The sequence below is a fragment of the Trichosurus vulpecula genome, chromosome 9 (genome assembly GCF_011100635.1).
Source record: "Trichosurus vulpecula isolate mTriVul1 chromosome 9, mTriVul1.pri, whole genome shotgun sequence".
NCBI lineage: Eukaryota > Metazoa > Chordata > Mammalia > Diprotodontia > Phalangeridae > Trichosurus > Trichosurus vulpecula.
Genome location: NC_050581.1, coordinates 95,719,225 through 95,737,684, shown reverse-complemented (window position 1 = coordinate 95,737,684; position 18,460 = coordinate 95,719,225). Strand labels below are relative to the sequence as shown.

The 18,460-nt window shown below is 35.4% G+C and overlaps 1 protein-coding gene across 6 annotated transcripts in view; it reads left to right on the top strand.

Moving 5' to 3' along the window:
* NFIB (nuclear factor I B) overlaps positions 1 to 18,460 on the top strand; it is a 273,344-nt gene that overhangs the window by 247,614 nt on the left and 7,270 nt on the right. For 2 of the 6 annotated variants that reach the window (XM_036737850.1, XM_036737851.1), the window contains exon 11: positions 841 to 929. The exons of the other annotated variants lie outside the window; for them this stretch is intronic. In XM_036737850.1, the coding sequence (XP_036593745.1) occupies positions 841 to 929 (89 nt within the window). The remainder of the gene's footprint in view (positions 1 to 840; positions 930 to 18,460) is intronic. 6 annotated transcript variants of the gene reach the window in all.

Below are 18,460 nucleotides of genomic sequence, written 5' to 3'. Positions count from 1 at the left end.
TTTTTTCTTCCACAAAGGCAGATAAGTTTACTTTCTTAGGCATAAAAATAAGCAGTATATCTTTTCAATAAATCTGCTAGCACTGTAGGGCAGCTGTTAAACAAACAGAGCTGTATAGGGTTACATGAATAGTCTCTGAAGGGCAGAACTGATGATTTGGAGACCTGGGAAGAATTTGTTTCAGCTTGCATTGAGTGCATTCCTCACTCTTATTTAAATGTAACATAGTACTTCAAATTCTGTTCCTTGGAGTTTATAATAAGATTAGAAATTCTTACCACCTCTTTCTAAGTCATGTCACTTTCAGTAACACTAAATTAATAAACTCCTAAACTTGCCAAATACCTGTGCACTTCTTAATTGGAGATAGGGAGAATGTGTGTAAGGTGGGGACTTCTTCCTATAAATTGCATGTCTTCTATGGTTTGCAAAATGCATGCTTAAAGTTAATGATTATTTGACCTTAGTGCAGACTATTTAGTATGTTGCATAGATACAAAGCATTCTGATTTTCTTTCTAAAACAAATATATCACTATTGAACATTAACATTTTCTTTTATTTCAGCTCAATTTGTACTCTAATAATGGCTAATGGTTATGTTCTAAGCACAACTTTTTCTTGAATGCTTTAATTACTAGAGGAACATATTAAAGTAGCTTATCTAAAACAATCTTTAGGAATTTTGCTTTTCAGAATAAGTTTTTCTTTTTTTTTAACGTTACCTTTTGGGAAAGTAAGGTTTATGCCATGTACAGTACTAGTTTGCATGTATTCATTTAAATACTAAAAACTGTAGTACTGCTCGATCCATATCTGACTGCTAGGTTTCAATTGACAGCTGAGGATTTGTGACTGGACCATGAATCAAAACGGCAGGCATTTATACCCCAGTGCCAGTGAGGATACATTGGGAATTACTTGGCAAAGGTAACATTTTAATTATTTCCAAACCTACACTACATCTAAAAATAACATGAGCTTCAATATCTGTTTTAACTGGCCTTTCAGAGAATATATGTCAAAATTAAGTTAAAATCTATGGGTATAATATCTTTTGGCTATACATTCTCTTTTTATTATTATTTTTTTAAATAACCAAGTTAAGTTCAACCTTAAAAATAATCTGCTGCTGTAGGGTACTTTAATTTATCCATCTGAATTTCCAAATCAGGCATCAGTACAATCCTAAAAAAAGAAACAAAATAGCACAGAGTGAAAACAATAGGTTTTGGGACCCAAAGAACCCCCCCCCCCCCAAATTCCTTAGTGAAGTATTTTCTGTAATCAATTTTCCATTTTTCACTATAACCTTCGTTTCAGCTTCCTTCAACCAATAGCTCAAAGCCATTTCATTAATCATTAACACTTCCATCAGAGGGAGGAGACTGAAATTAAAACAAAAATCAATTGATTTTGCTGTTAAATAGCAGCACCCATAGAGTCTGTGTAGGGCAGCTTATTGAAACATAGCCAAAATGGAGATTTGAATAAAGTATGCATTTCACTTCATTGTATCCATTAGTATGAATTATTGAGAGTTGACTTTATTTTCTCTTTCTGGGAAAATTGTTTAGAAAGTTATGATTCTCATAGCAGATTATTCTACCTTTCAAGTACTGTACTATCTAAGCATGAACAGACTCATTTCTAGTAGGCTGACCATCAGCTGATGAATTCTTTGGCTATGACAACCCATGTTCAAGGCAAAGAATGTTGGGAAGAAATCTTATGTATTAGTATTAAAGCAATTTTAATTAGTGAGGATGAATTGCTATCAATTTAGGATTCTAAGGTGTTTAAAAAATCTCATTCAAATTGACCAAGACATGGTTTTAAATTCATATAACTAAACATAAATTTATGCAGGGAGGTGAATCAATCTCACTGTGAGTTCTACGAAAGTAAAGCCAACCTGTTTTTCCCACACTGCACAGAAAACAGCACATTTGTAAATGCATTACTCATTTACTAGTAGGCATATGAAAGCCTTCTAAGCATAGAGGAAAACTTGTTCAGAACTTTAAAATAACGAAGTTAATAAGAGTTAATTTTATTAAGCTCAAAACAAATTACTGCTTCCTGCTATTTTAACTCAATGAAGTGATTCTTATTAATTTAACTCACTATCTTATTAATACACTGAGCCTTTTTGAAAAATTAGCATCTTTTTGGATTTAAAGAGAGTAGCTTAATAGCTTCATTAAAAAAAAAAAACTCCCCCATCATGTTTTTCTATTCAGTTGTACAGATTTCACCTGTTAGTTGGTAGTAGAATGGGCCATTTCCCTAGGCACCTTAACATGGGAACAAATGTTTATTTGTAGATCAGGTAGAATGTATTTATATATGTATATGGGCATGTATGTGTGAGTGAGGGCATAAAAATACCTTTTAGTATACCCCTAAAATAATGAATACTGAAAAAAATCAATTGCATTTCAATGCAGAATAGCTTAATATGTTTGAAGTAGATAAAGAAAGGGGAAAAGCTATACTTTACTGAGAGACCTATGATAGAATCTTCTTGAAAACTGCATTATTTTAGTACTTACCTCTGTTGATTTTAAAAGTCAATAAAAATATTTAAATTGATATTCCACTGAAGGCCAGGTGAGTAGAAAAAACACACAGTGTAAATGTTCCAGAAATATTCAGCAGTTTTTAGCTATTATTTTATGTTACGCCATCTCCTATTTGGGCAAAAATTAGAGTAATCCATCCCTGGGTTATGGCAAGTTGAGAGAAATCTAGAATAGAAAGACTAGAAAACCACATTCTTCTTATCTCTCCCTCCCATCCCCTCAAGTAATTTCCTTTAGTCTGATTGGGCAAATTATATAGAAAAGGCTGAACATTGGAAGTCCACAACAAAAGGTGCCTTAGAAATCAGCATTCTTTTCAGATGGTCTTTCAGGATCTCTGTTACTGAAAGTGATAAGAGTAGTTCTCATTCATTCATTCATTCATTCAATAACTTTGTCCAGTGTTTATTTATTGAGTAGCTATACTAGAAACGGTGAAATACATGAGAGCATGCCCGATAAATGGCTTCCCTCCATGAGCTTACATTCTAGGTGTCTTACAAGACAGAGTAGTCATACCCAATGGGATCTCAATGTTTCTCTAAACTGACTAACATTAAATTGCTGTACTTTGTTTTACTATGCCATTCCACCTTTGATATAAGCAAGAGGCCAACTGTAAGGCAAAAAAAAAAGAGTCTTTATTCATAGCTATCATGTAATATGTTTCAAATCAGAGGTTAAAAGAATAATTATCTGAGAAGACTTAGAATTTTTTCCTACTTTTAGATTTTGCCAATTGGCTATCAAAATAGAAAATAAAAATAACTTCTGATGAATTCCTTTGTGACTCATTCTCTTCCAATAATAGTTGTTTGATAGGGTTCTTCGGAAGTATCTATAGTTTTAGAATTATCTGGAAGTTTGAGAATTCTAAAATAAAAATGTGTTACTTTCAGACTCATGAATTATTTTGCCTCTGGCATAATAAAAGTGAGAAAAACAGGGTTTCCAACAAAGCAGCCCCTAGAGACTTTGAAGCAAGAAAGGAGAAACCAAAGATTAATTTTATTTTCAGTATATTCTCTACCCAGCCTATTGGCCAATAACCCAGGAATGTAATCTCTACCCTTTACATCTTTGCATGAGTATGCTTATGGACTGGAGCTATCCTGTTAAAGCATTCATCCTTCCATAGTGGCTGACAACCATGGTGGTAAGGAACGACTTGTGCAAGTATATTTGAATCCAACAAATTTCCCCTATTCTTCAACTTGCAACGTATAAACAATGCCTTTAGGAATCAAAACTGACTTCTGAGGGAGAGTTTTCATTGGCCTTTTAGTTCTAAATGTGTTTTGTTGTGTTGAGCTTGTAAATTTGCAGAGCATGTGTATATTTTGTGGTGAAAGAGTTGGCTTCACCTGAAAATCTTTTTTTTTTTTCCCTGTGTAAACACAGGTCAGGTAGTGGAAGCATTCAAACTGAGATCCTCCCATTGTGCCCTTGTATTGTTTACTCTTCCCCCTTCAACTTAGTAAGGGCCATCTTCTCAGAGGATGAGGAATTATGCATTGTTTATGTGAAGTACTGTTGTATCTGTGCTCTCATTGGAAGAGGAAAATGATTACTTGTGCAAGTTACATACAGGAATATAGGTACAGAACAGACTGTCTTTGACTGGATTTTTTGTCTCGAAGCTTGTAGCCAGCATATAGCATGTGCTATCAAACATGAAAGAACTATGTAATTGACTGAAAAAAGCAAGCACAGTAATAACATTAATGTGTTATTTTAAAATGTGGGAGGGAAGGCATTATGTAAAAGAGAAACAGGATTTATTGTTTCATCCTTTTTTCTCTCCCCTCACTTCTTTTGGGGGAGGGGACTCAAGCCCACAACTGAGTGGTTTTGTGTGTGTGTGTGTGTGTGTGTGTGTGTGTGTGTGTGTGTGTGTGTTTGATGGCTTATATAAACATAGATGAAGACTTCAGATGGCCAAAAATAAACATGTGAGTGTTACTGAGGGATATATTTACACAAGCCATTTGCTCAGCCTCCAAAATAATGACTAGATTGAAGATTTCAGCAAAATAATTGGAAGGATTTTTGTATTTCTGGTGATACCATGACTGTATGGTACAGAAGAGACTTTTATCAGCTATTTTCCATGTTACATGTGTTGACAGTTATTTTTCTATGAGCTGGAAATTTCATTCTGTAGTGATTTTACATATGTTTTTAGAAGAAATTGTCGTTTATTGCTGCAATTTTAGAGAGTTGCTTGATTTCCCAAGAGAAATTTAGCAGCCAGTAAAGATTATTAGGAGCTGGCTGGTCAGGGGCAGGAGAGGAAAAAAGAGAAGTGAAGTAATATCATTCATTGCCTACATGTCTACACACACACACACACACACACACACACACACACGCAGAATACAGTAGTACTCAAGTATAACTTGGATTGTTTATATAAGACCTTTCCTTTCTTCTTGACCACACATAGACTTCTCTCCCAAAAGCCTACAAATATTTTAATACAGGTAAGCTCCAATTTTTCATAAAAATGCAACATATGGGTGTATACAGACATGCACACAAACTCTTTCACACACACCCTTTGGTGGTATAAAGGGTTAACTTTTGCTTGAACAGTACACTTAGACCATCCAGGCAAATTCACTAGGTTAGCATTTCCTGCTTTCAGTTTGTTATCTTGACACATAAGTACAGTACAACAGCTGGGTTGTTCCTGGGGTTCCTGGGGGGAGCTTTATTCTCAGAGTGCTGAATTTCCTTTTCAGCTGTCAGCTGTAGGGGTGTTCAAACTTTTTACGCACCATTCCATGCCCCTAGCACCACTCTGGGACCCTGATAAAAATGCTGATAAGGTAGATGAATGGAATAATCTTCAGTTCAAGGTAGAGAAAGAACAAAGCCCAAATAACAGAGGACCATTTCTATTCAACAGGACTTCTTACTTCCTTTGCTGTGAGGTAAGCTCACAGCATTTTTGTATTGCTCGAAACATTTAGCTCATTCTGTCAGAAGTTGCTCACACCTGCTTAGTAATTTGAAATTAAAATATTAGCTTGGACTGAATGAAACAATTCTCTTGAGATAGTTGTCACAGAAAGCAGTTATGAAGATGTGCCCCCAAGCAGTTAATACATAAATATAAGTGTGTATATATATATACATGCATATATATACACATATACATACATACATGAATGTATGTATGTATATCCATTTCAGTTTTGTCTAAATTTTCTCCATTATAAAGAAAGATGTGCGGAACATGATGCTTCCTTTCTATCTAGGCAAACGTCTTCAGAACACTTCCTAAGAAATGAATTGTATTCCAGCCAGACTTGCATGCTGCCATCCCACAGGAAATGGGTCAGCAATCCATTAAGATGCCATTAGATAATCTAATTTGGAACTTAATCTCTAAATTAACCATGCTCCATACTTGAAGCATACTTGAGAGAAAGAAAAAAAGTTTATGTTTGAATCGATAGGGGAGCCGAAGCGTGAAGAAGGCTGTTTGTTTTTTCTGTAGCTGTGGTCACGTCTCAAGCCGTCTGGTAACCAGGAGAAACCAGACATGATGTAATTCCAGATTGAACTTGAACTTCAGGGACTTAGAATGGGGGAACAATGGACCATAGGAATCAATAATGTCCGTTTTCCACATGATTATGTTGGGAGTTTTAAGTTAACCTTTATGGGAGAAGCAGCAGGATCTGCAGTGTGACCAAAATGAGAGGATCCAGAGACAAGATGTTAGGGTAAAGAAAACAACTTTTTCAGTGATATTTTCTGAGAAGCACTGTAGATTCCAGCAGGATTAGAAAAGTTCCCGCTCTGCAGTAAAGCAGTCGCCTGTTCTGAGCACTCTTTGTTCACTTAGGTAGGACAAACTTAATCTTACGTTTCCTGTCAGATGATTTTTGGCAGCCCAACAAGAAAGGGAGGAGCATGCTTCAAAAAATTCCCAAGTGTAAACTTTGCTTCTTAACCCTTGAAAGAGTAAGGAAGTATATTAAATACTTTATTTCAGGATGTTTTATATAAAGAATTAGATTTACATTTTCCACAAACCTGCATGTAAAATGTTTTGTTAGCAGCCAGCCAGGGCAGAGTTTATTGAGTAAATGAATATTCCAAAATTTCTAATTATTGCCAGGGGTGCTATTTTTTCTACATAATGATCATTTTTTACTTAAAGTCAAATTGCATCTTATATCATCTTATCAAATTATATAAAATACCTGTCTGACACCAAACAATTTAAGAGAATTTTTTGTTGAAAGTGCTAGAAATTTTAAAATGTTCCCTTCTGTAGTTAGCTAAAATTATATATGGTTGTTATATACATATAAATGAACAAATACATATGCCCCATTATAAAGTGGTAGAAAAGTGGATTTGCTGTCTTTTGGTTGTCAGCATAAATAATAATATAAAACTCTAGCTGTTTAAACAAGTTACATGTCTTTATAGTACTCTATATCCTCTATATGAGAAGCTATATTAGTATGGTTAATTTTTTTAAAAAAGAAATAATTTGTGGATTTTTTCCTTAGTAAGTAAATGTGCTTTGCTTTATTATATATTAGATGATCTGATTTTAAAGGTGAGGCATTCACACCATAAACATTAATAGAAAGTAGTTTCTAAGCACCATTCTCTGCCCCCTCTATCCTATGAAGAATTGATATATGCAAACAAGACAAGGCACAACCACTAATACAGTGCCATAGAGAGAAAAGGAGCATCTGAAGAGGAAAAAAAAAGTAGTTAAGTGAATGAAAAATAAATATTTGGGGTTTCTCATTATAACAAGTATAGAGCAGATTAACTACTTTTTTTTCTTTTCAATTACTTTTCCTCCCTTACAAGAATCAGGCTATACACAGGTACTTACCTTCCAATATAGATAGTGTAGTGTGTTTGTGTATGTGTGTGTGTGTGCATGCATGCATGTGTGTGTATAGTAAATCATCTTTATAATATTCATTTGTCAACCCATCATTTTTAAAAGTCTACAATCATAAATAGAAGTTAACATACAGAATAAAACATAGTAGTATATTTGTCCTACTAAGGGAAAAATAGATATCAATAAAAAGTTTGAATTTTTTGACATCTTAAGATATCCTTTATGTACACTCAAGTACATACTAAACAGTGACATTGTTAACAATGAGACAGAAGAGGGATGTTCAATTTCACAGCACTTTTTACAAAATAGATAGGAATCATTTGTTGTTGGCCTACTTCATATATAGTAGAAGTGTTTTCAGTGACATGACTCTTTGAGGGCTGAAAGAGTTTTCGTGTTTCATTCTTAACTAGTGCAATATGAAATACAATTGTTTTACTTAGAGCTTATCTTTTATAGATGATGGAAAGGAAAATTTTAATTCCTTCAGTTCAATATGACCCAACCATTAATGATTCTGAATTACGGACTCCAATTTGATGAGATTTTATTGTCTAGCATTTTGATGCTTGTCACTTTTCAAAGCTTCCATTTCCTAAGGAATGGCTATAAATAAGGCTTTTCATTTAAGGAACAAATACTTCTCTTTCTCCTTGCTCTCAAGTGCCACTGCTTTCACTTAGAGTAATTCCATGAAACACCTGCAAGTTATGATTTTTGGTATTTCCTAAAGAATCCATGCGAGTACCTTATAATTCAGGTAAGAGCCAGGCAGGGAGCTTTCAGAAGCAGGTGATTATTAGACATAGTAGTCATTAGAAGCCATCTTACATGTACCAAGTATCATTCAGATGGAAACATGAAGATTATAAAATGTTCCTTAAAAATTGGGGAAGGAAAAAAATGCATAGCATGCTATATAAAACTCTGTCTTTCAATTAAATATGGCCTCATTTGAAGAGGAGTCCAACAGCTATTACCCACCATGTTACTACCTTGGGACAGTAAGTATAGGTGTAGTGTATTCACAGCTGAAATAGGACCAGGATTGGGGAAGACAGAATATAATTACTTGAATCAGAGCTTAGGATTGTAAACTAGTTTGTCCATGAGAATTTTAGTGACTCATTAATTTGGACCACAATTCATAGTCTCCCGTAATAATATTAGGGAACAATGGTCGGTCCACAAAGTTGAATGTTTACTGAGCACCATTATTTTCATTGCACAAAGATACATTTAATTGATATACTCTTCCCTAGTGGAAAGAACACTGGACTCAGAGATGGATGCTTGAATCCAGACTATATCAGTTAGTTGTTGAGTGACCTTAGGCAAGTCACTTAACTTCTCTGTGGCTACAGAGGTAAGGCTGAATCATGGAAAGAACATTGCGTTTAGAGTCAGTGGTTGGGATTTCAGATCTCTGCCCTGCTGTTTACTAATTATGTGACCTTGGGCAAGTTATAATAACTTCTTGGGCCTCATTTTCTTCATTTATACAATGAGGAGCCCAGACTAAGTGATCTTTAAGGTCTGTCAGTTCTAAATCCTATTCTCTGCAAAACAGGGATAATGATACTGATATATCCTACATCAGAGTGTTTTGAGAAGGTACAAATCTTGGAAATCTGTGAAGTGCTGTAGAAATCTGAGTTCTCATGGTCACAACTTCTTCATTTCTCTCTGGATGTTATTCACAAATACAGGTTATAAATAGCCAGTCATCACAAGGACATGTATATGTGATCCAAGGCAGGAAGATTACTACCAAGACTTAATTAACCTACCTTTGCTCACCTTATCAGGCAGGTTGTTTCTTCTAATAGAGAAGGAACATTGTCCATTCTAGTAGAGGTGCTATCCTTTTGGGCAAAAAGTATCACAATAATATTATTCCAAGAAGGTAATATTCATTGTTGATTGTTGTGGATATTTTAAGCGAGTGCTGAAATATTATAGCAAATGCTTGTTATTAATGGAAATCTTGATCTATCCTCTGTGTTTTATAGCCCACAGTCATTTTAGTATCCTCTAATGTATTTAGATGATTTGTACATATGTGAATATATACAATATTTTTTGTTTCATTCCAGCAATGTTTATTTTTAAAGGCTTTTGAAAGGGCAGTTATTATTTTGAAAGTAAACATGATTGAGTCAGTGTGTAAAAACAAGGAAGGTATTTCCGTTGTCTTGCAAGATGTTGTGGAAATGAATCTTTTGGCATTTTATAAAACATTGAATCAGTGAGATATCCAACATATCCATTATCAAGCAGAATCATAAACTCTTAGAATTTGAAAGAACCTCAGAGACAATACAGTTTTAAGCCCTACCTAAAACTCCTACCCTTTTCAGTACATCCAACAGTTGGTCATTCAGGCTCTACTTGAAACCCTCTCCGGTGACAAGGAACTCACCATCACTAGAAGACCATTACATTTTTGTACACCTCTAATTATTAAGAGGGTTTTTTCTTTTGTTGAGTCAAAATTTCCCACCTTGTAATTTCCACCTAGTTCTGCCTTTTAGGGAGAAATATAGCATGCTTCTATAGGACAGGACTCTATTACATACTACCATTTCTCTTTTCCAGGTTAGAGGGTCTCAGTTTCTCCAACAAATCTTTGAAGGGCATGCTTCTTAGTTCCCTCATCCTCTTCTGGATGTGCCCAGAATTGGATATAATATCCCACATCTGGCCTGACCAGGTTGAAGATTGATTACTTTCCTCAATCTGGACAATATGCTTATCTTCATAAAGCCTAAGATGCCATTAACCTTTCTTGACTTCCACCTCATTTTTCTGTTTTATAGTGAGGTGACAGGCTACTAAAACTCACTTTTTTTAACTTTAGCTGATTTCTAACCATGTCTCCTCCCATGATAGACTCTTGAAATTGATTTTTTTGAACAGTCATGAAAGACTTGACTTAATTAAAGATAGGGGGTGATGATTGGGAGGGTCTGGATCTGTGATTAGTTTCAGAGATTGAAGTGACTTTTGCAGCAATTTATAGTCAAACCCATACCTGAAAAAAAATTCACCGGAAAGCATACTTGCTAGCCTCTGTCATGTAGTCTCTGAAGATATATAGTACCGAGGAACCCATTATATCCAGTGGCAGCCTACTTCATGGTTAGATATACCTAATTGTTAGGAGGGGCAGCTAGGTAGTGAAGTGAATAGAGCACTGGACTTGGAATCAGAAAAACTCATGATAATGAGTTCAAATCCTGCCTCAGACGCTTACTAGCTATGTGACCCTAGGCAAGTCACCTAACTCTGTTTTCATCAGGTTCTCATCTGTAAAATGAGCTGGCAAATCACTCCAGTGTCTTTGCCAAGAAAACCTCAAATGGGGTCACGAAGAGCTGGACGCAACTGAAACAACTGAACAACAGTAACAATTGTTAGAAAGGTTTTCCCCTGATCATTGTAAGGGATTCCTTCCCTGTTCCAAATCAGAAACTCATCTGTAGCTTCTAGGTTTAGTGAGTTGCCTGGGTCATTGGTTAAGTGACTCGTTTATGATCATGCAGCCAGGACTTGAAACCAAGTGTTCCCGACTCTAAGGACAGCCCCAAGTTACTCTACCTCCCTGAGCCTCAGTCTCTTCATCTGTAAAATGAGATACTTGAATTAGATGACCTCTAATGTCCCTTCCAGATGTTGATCTCCATCTGTGATTCTCTGATCCTTTCTCTAGTATGCCCTGCATTTTTCTTCATACTGTTATGTTCAATCTTATACTCCAGTCTGCTTAATTTTTTTTTTTGGATTCCAATTCTGCCATTGAACATATTAGCTCTGCCCACTAGATTTGTGTGATCTGCAGAGGGGGAAGCATCCTTCTTATGCCTTCACCCAAGACATTGATAAAAATGATGAACAAAGCAGAGCCAAGAACAGAGCTCCATGACCCTCTGCCAGAGAGCTCCCTCCAGTTTAGCACTGATCGGTTAATCAACATTCTTTGGATCCTGTTTGCCAAGCATTCATTTAACTGCATTTGAAAATAGATATCTTTCCATTTTGTCTCCAAAGATTTTGTTAAAGACTTTGTAAAATGTTCTGTTGAAATCCAGATGGGCTCTGCCCATGGCATTCTGTGATCCATTCAGTCGTTTGATCAGCATTTATTAGCGTCCAGTGTTTTATTCAGAGCCTGTGCTGCCAGTCCGATAGTCTGAAAATGAGGATAGTGTACTTGGACTTTTTCTTAATAATGCCGTGCTAGTTTATAGGAATCACCTCTTCCCTTTCTCAGTATTCACCAAGCATCACATTTAATAATTTGTTCTAGAATTTCACCAGGATTCAGTGATTTTCTGACCGAAGTATCTTTCCCTTTCTAAACACTGGGTGATAGTACTATGGCATCTCACTCACTTAACCAGTTCCTAAAAGATCACTGACTTGTTCAGTAGCCAAACCTGTAATATGTTTTCAGTACCCTGAAATGTAGTTCAAGTGGACTAGGTTGCTTAAATCTGTCAAGGGTACCTCTCTTATTATCTTTCACTTCACATGGAGTTCAATTCCTTGTTAACTATTTTTGCCTTATCCTTCTCAGGCTGGATATTCTTCTCTCTGGTGAAGAAATTAGAAATTAAATAGAAATAAAACATGCTACCTTTTCTTTGTTACCTATTATAATTGTCCTAATCATTATAAGCAGAAATGCTATCTCTTTTTTCTTTCTCTGCCCCCAACATAGATTTTAAAAAAAGACACCTCATTTTTGTCTTTAGAATTTATCATAACCGTGAGCACCAATGGGGATATTGGCCTGCCTGATATTATCTTACAGGTTCTAACTTCTCTTCATTCATTGTTAACTGCTCTTGATTTCGTCTCTTATACTTGTCCTTTTTAAACGTGAGTTTTTTCAATGATTTCCTCTGTCTTTAGAGATTTCCCATTCCCCCTTTCTGCTTCATGACTTGAGCACTATAATTTTGGTTTTGAGACTTCCCATACTTAATAAGCTGACTTCCCTTTTAGAGTCCCAGGTCATGGTGTCCTACATATGCTACCCCTGAATTCTTTGAAATATATTCTCCCAAAGCCTATAGTACATGTCAAGCTATACATGGCCGTGCCTTTCCAAAGTTCCTAACACTTTGGTTTAACAAATAATTTCTTTCTTCTCAATCATAATTGAGTCCATAGAAGTAGTCATTTCTGAAAGATCGAACTATTGGCAAAGCAAGCCAAGAATTTGTCAAGCCATTACCTTTTTAGCAGAGAACATGCAAGAGTGAAAAGGTTGCCACCTCTCCTTAAAACCAGATTCTAAATCCATGCCAGTTTTATAATCTGCATCAGGAATTTCTCATCCAATTCTTCTGTCAAGTCCGATGGTCTGTAGTTCACTCCTGCCACAATGTGGTCTCTGTTTTCTTTCATTTGATCCTCAACCAAATGCTTTCCATCAAGCCTCAATCAACTAACCAACAACCTAGCAATCAACCAATCAAAAAACATGCCTTAAGCATATATTATGTACTAGACACCATGCTAGATTAAGTGTTGAGATTACAACAGAAGATTAAACAAATAAGCAAACATATAAATAAGCAAGACAAAGCAAAACAAACAAAAAAGGAAGACAAAAAAAAAAACCCTAGTCCCTGCCCTCAAGGAGATCACATTCTAATGAAGGAGATAACATGGAAATCATTATTACATTCAAGATAGATACAGTGCAGATGGGAGGTAATCTCAGAGAAAAGGTACTGTCAGATGGTTGGGGGAAGGGGCAGAGGAGTGTCATGGAAGGACCCTTATAGAAGGTGGGGTTTGAGCTGGGATTTGAAGAAAGCCAGGAAAAAATGAGAGGTAGAATGAGGATGGTGAGCATTCCAGACATGAGAGACAAGCTAGTGCAAAGTCATAGAGGAAGGAAATAGAATATTGTAAATGAGGAACAGTAGGTGGACCAGTGTAGTTGGAACTTAAAGAAGTTGTGGAGGGGAGTAAAGTAAAAAGATTAGAAAGGTAGGAAGGAGACAGACTATGAAGAGCTTTAAATGAAAAAGAGGACTTTACATTTGATCCTAGAGGTAATAGGGAGCTACTGGAGTTTACTGAGTAGTGGGTTGATGTGGTTTGACCCATGCTTTAGAAAAAGCCTTTTAGCAGCTGAGTCTCTAGAGGATGGATTAGAATAAACAGAAACTTGAAGCAGGATACCAATCAGAAGGCTATTGCAGTGGTCAAATGGGAGGTGATAAGGGCCTGAACCAGGTTGGTGGCTTATGGAAGTTGAGAGAAGAGGACATATATGAAAGATGGGAAAGTAAAAATGACAAGTTATGGCAAGGGATTAGATGTGAAGTGAATGAGAGCGAGGATTTGAAGATGATACCAACGTTGTGAGCCAGTATGAATGACAGGGCATTATGACTCTTGACAGTGATAGAGAAGTTGGGAAGAAGGGAAGGTTTTGGGGAAAAAAAGCTAAAGAGTTATTTTGGATATGTTGAGTTTGAGATGCCTACAGCGCAGATGTGAAGATGAAACTGGGGCTCTGGAGAGAGGTTAGGGTGGGATATATACAGTGGATCTGGGATTCATCTATACAGAGACAATATTGAACTTACAGGAGTTGATGAGATTACCCAATGAAAGCCTACAGAGAAAAAAAAGAGGAGGCCCCATCACAGACTCTTGGGAGACACTTCTAGTAAGGCTTTCATTAAAGTTAATATCTTCTTGATGTAGAATGCTACCCTGACTCTTCTTTTCTCTTTCTCTAGAGCAATCCTTTTACTTTTTTGTCTTGTCACAAATCATCACACAATGTCTCTGTACTACTTATGAGGCCTGTTTATTATTCATCTCTTTCTCATTTTGTTTATCACCCATACTCTGCTCATTGGTTTGTTTAAATATGGATCCATTAATATGGTTTCTACTCCCCTTCCCCATCATAGCCTTCCATAGTCTTGCCTGCTTTATTACACTAGAAGGATACAATATGTAAAAAGTTAAGTATACGTACATGATTATTTGAGGAGGTGTCAGGAAAGGCTTTTTGAAGGAGTTAGCCTATCAACTGAGCATTGAAGGACATGAGGGCCTCTCAGAGTTGGAGGTGGAGACAGATTCATTCCAGGCATCAGGGATGGAATATTCCAAGAAAGAAGAGAGAGGTGGAAAATGAAATAGCACACATTTAGGTAAAAAGCAAACAGAGAAATTTGGCTGGAATTAATTTATACACAGCTAGCAAAAAGGTACTTGTCACTTATTTAATTCAGATTATAGCACAAGAAATATAAGAATGGAATGCCATTTTCAAAAAGTAGGAGAGAAGACAACTTTTTCTTTATCTCTCTGTTTACTCATGAATTCCATAGACATGAATTAGACGTATTTATAAGGGGTCAAAATTTGGTCATGAAATTTGTAATAATGAAAAGCTATTCAATAAAAGTAAGAAGTTTATGCTTTTATTAACTTTGAGTCAATCATCATGCATGCATATTGTAGTAGCACATTCCAGAAATGAGGCATGAACACATTGGCTGTGTTGTACCTCACATAAATGTATTTAGAGACAATATTTTTGGTGTTCTTGTATACCTCCCTTCTTAAAGATGTACTTTGTTGAGCTGACTTTAAAATGAGCAGCCACAGTGTTTTTAGTCAATCCACCCCATAACTCTCTTCCTACTTTATAACCTTCCTTCTTCCTGCTAAAATATTCCAGCAAAGGGAAATATAACAAAAACAAAATGTATATATATTTGAAGATAATAAATGTTTGTTGATTGGAATTGAAATATATATTACTCAGGAGACTCATCTGGGTATTTAGCATAAAATTTGGATATACTGTCACTTATATTCTATTACTTGGTGCTTAGAGACACAAATATCTTGGCAGATAGAGAGGCAACAAGTCCTGTATCAGAAACTTTCAACCATTCACATTCAATTCTATTCCTAATTGCAATAATCAAGATTCTGAAACTCAGCCATTCTGGCTTCTTATTGAAATATGGCTATTCTGCTGTTTACTATTTATATGCCTACACATAAAGGAAACTAAATATACATGATTGATACTTGTACTTGTCATTTGAAATATATATATATATATAATTTGAGGCAAAAGGACTTTGCACTTGAATGATCTGGATAATTTCTTCAATTTTCCATTTCTCTTTATGCTGTTGTCATGGCCTTTAAGTAAAAATCAGTATTTGCAACAGGGAAACCCCCAAACTCTAACATGGCCCTGTGCCTTATAATTCTGAAGTCAAACTTACAAATTGGTAATAAGAGACTTGTAAAGCTCATATATGGGGTCTGCATAGTGTTAATGTAGGGGATTTATTCTTCCCCAAGGGTCCATAAACAGTATTGACAAATATATTGCATACTGCATTTTTGACATGGTCATAATGTAGGATAGGAGGTTTGAAAGGTTTAAATAAACATCTAAATTAAATTTGTTAGTCATACTGCAGCAAGAGTCCTGTAAGGCTCTAACAGCAATTTATTTTTATTGAACATTTTCCAAAGAATGAAAAATATCAGTCTTTTACAAAGCCCAGGATAAAGAACCTACTATAAAAAACAACTATGTATTTATATTCTTTTTTATAATCATGTAGTTGTCTTTTTTTAAGAATGAGTTACACCTACTTCCAATCCCTAAAATATACTATGTTTCTTCAAGAAGACAATCTATAAACAGTGCATCTGATTTTCCTACCAATCATTTAAATCGGGGATATTATGTTGTTTTACTTGTTCCCTCCTCTCCCCCCGGAAGTGTCAGATTTGGGCTAAACTTTAGTTTTCATAGTATTTTCTTCTGTACCTATCTTTGCAAATATTGACTTCTGATTTCAGATTTTGTATTTTCTTTATCAGTCTCTTCATAGTATATATTTTTAGTGTTATTCAAATTGGAATGGCACGAATCAAAAACAAATAAAAACATTATTGAACATATACAGAGTAGAAAGATAAAGAAACATGTTGAAACAATTAAGCCTCTTACAGGTGGCTCTGGTATTGGATATTTTTGTACTTTTAAAATACACGTTCTTATCAAATTGATTTGAGTAGATTTTTTTTTTCCTTAAATGGGTTAGCTCACTTTTGCAGGCATGCTCCAAATATCTCTCAATACATCTTTTGAAGTTCAAAAAAATTTGGGTTTTATAACTGATAGCATAATAGTGTATTCATTGAAACCCATAATCATGAATAAAGTTACTTTTCATTGTAGAAGTACAAGTGGAGCACAGAAAAATACACTTCTGAAATGTAGAGCAGCTTGAGTTGAAATCAAATCTAAAATTGCATGAAAAATGTAGGTGATTTTTTTTTCTTTTTAGACTGTTAATTCAGAAATCTCCTCATAGGAAACTATGTAAATAAGCTAGATTTTTTAAAGACATTTTTTTCTTCCAGATCTACAATTTTAATAACAATAATTATAGCTAGAATTTATATAGCACTTACTATGTGCCAAGCACTGTACTAAGTGCTCTATCATTATCTCATTTTATCCTTACAACAACCCTGAGAGATTAGGTGCTATTATTATATCCACTTTACAGATGAGGAAACTGAGGCCAACAGAGGTTTACTCTATATGCCCATGGTCAAACAGCTATTAAGTATTTGGGAATGAATTTGGGTCTTTCTGACTCCGGACCCAACTATCTGGCCTTATCTACTGTGCTACCCAACTGCTAATTTTATTGGTTAAGGGAACTCTCAGTGAGGAAACTATCTTTACCAATGCAGGTCAGCAACTGTTGAGCAGTTTACTGTGTACGAGGGTTGCTTGGAGCTTAAGAGGTTAAATGATTTGCCCAGGCTCACAAAGACAATATTTATAAGAAAGTGGATTTGAACTTAGTTATTCTTATTTATTCTAAGGACAACTCTTATCCACTATTGTCATGCTTCCTCTACCTGTGTACTATCAAAGAAATACACACACATACACATATACAAACATACATATATACATATATGTGTGTATTACTGTATTGTATTTATTAATGTATATATACATATATCCTCTAATATTTTCTTCCAAATGTTAGAACATACTTGCATTTGTACATGGAACTTTAAGAATAAATAAAAGAAAATGTTTGTGCTACTTGTAAAGGTTCAAAATAGAAAGGATAGGTAGGATTTAGAGGTGGATGGGAATTTAAACACTATCTGGTCCAGTCTCCGTATTTTATAGTTCAGGAAGCTAAAGTCCAAAGATGGGAAGGGACTTTCCCCATATCACACAGGTAGTAAAGCAGCTAAAATGGGATCCTGACCCCCCTAATCCAGTACTCTTTCCACTACAACATACCTACATCTGGCCCCATACACCTATAATTTTAAAAAGTTGATGACAAATAACATTGTAAAGTTAATGATAAAATGAAGAATAATCCAGTTTGTTTTTAAAGGGAAAACATTGGGTATGACAAGACTAAATTACCAAATTATTTTGTGCTTTGTTGGTTATCAATTATGTAACATTTGCACTGAATAAAAATGGAACCTTCAGAGTCACCTCTTAAAATAACCAAAATTTCCAAACAACCATGCGACATCAATATCTTCCCTTTTATTTTTTTTAGTCACTTGGACATTACCTTAATTTCGCCTTGATTTTAAGAGCATCATGGCAAAGCACAGTACCCTAGGCTAAGATCTGCCTGGTCAATGGATATAAATGGGCAGATGTTGAGACTTATCTTTCTAGCTAACATGAGAAATCAAGGTCTAGTTCCTTAACTAATTACACTCTGGTTATATCTGTGATGAAGCCATGGAGGAGGAGAGAAAAGGCAGAAAGAAAAATCGTTAAAATGCTAACAGTAATCATAAGTGGAGAGAGCCTCACATGCCATACGATGATCCTCTCTCACAAATGTGTCTGATCTGTAAAGATAAAAATTTTGGTTCCATTTGGTGAAGTGACTGTACTGGAAGAAAAA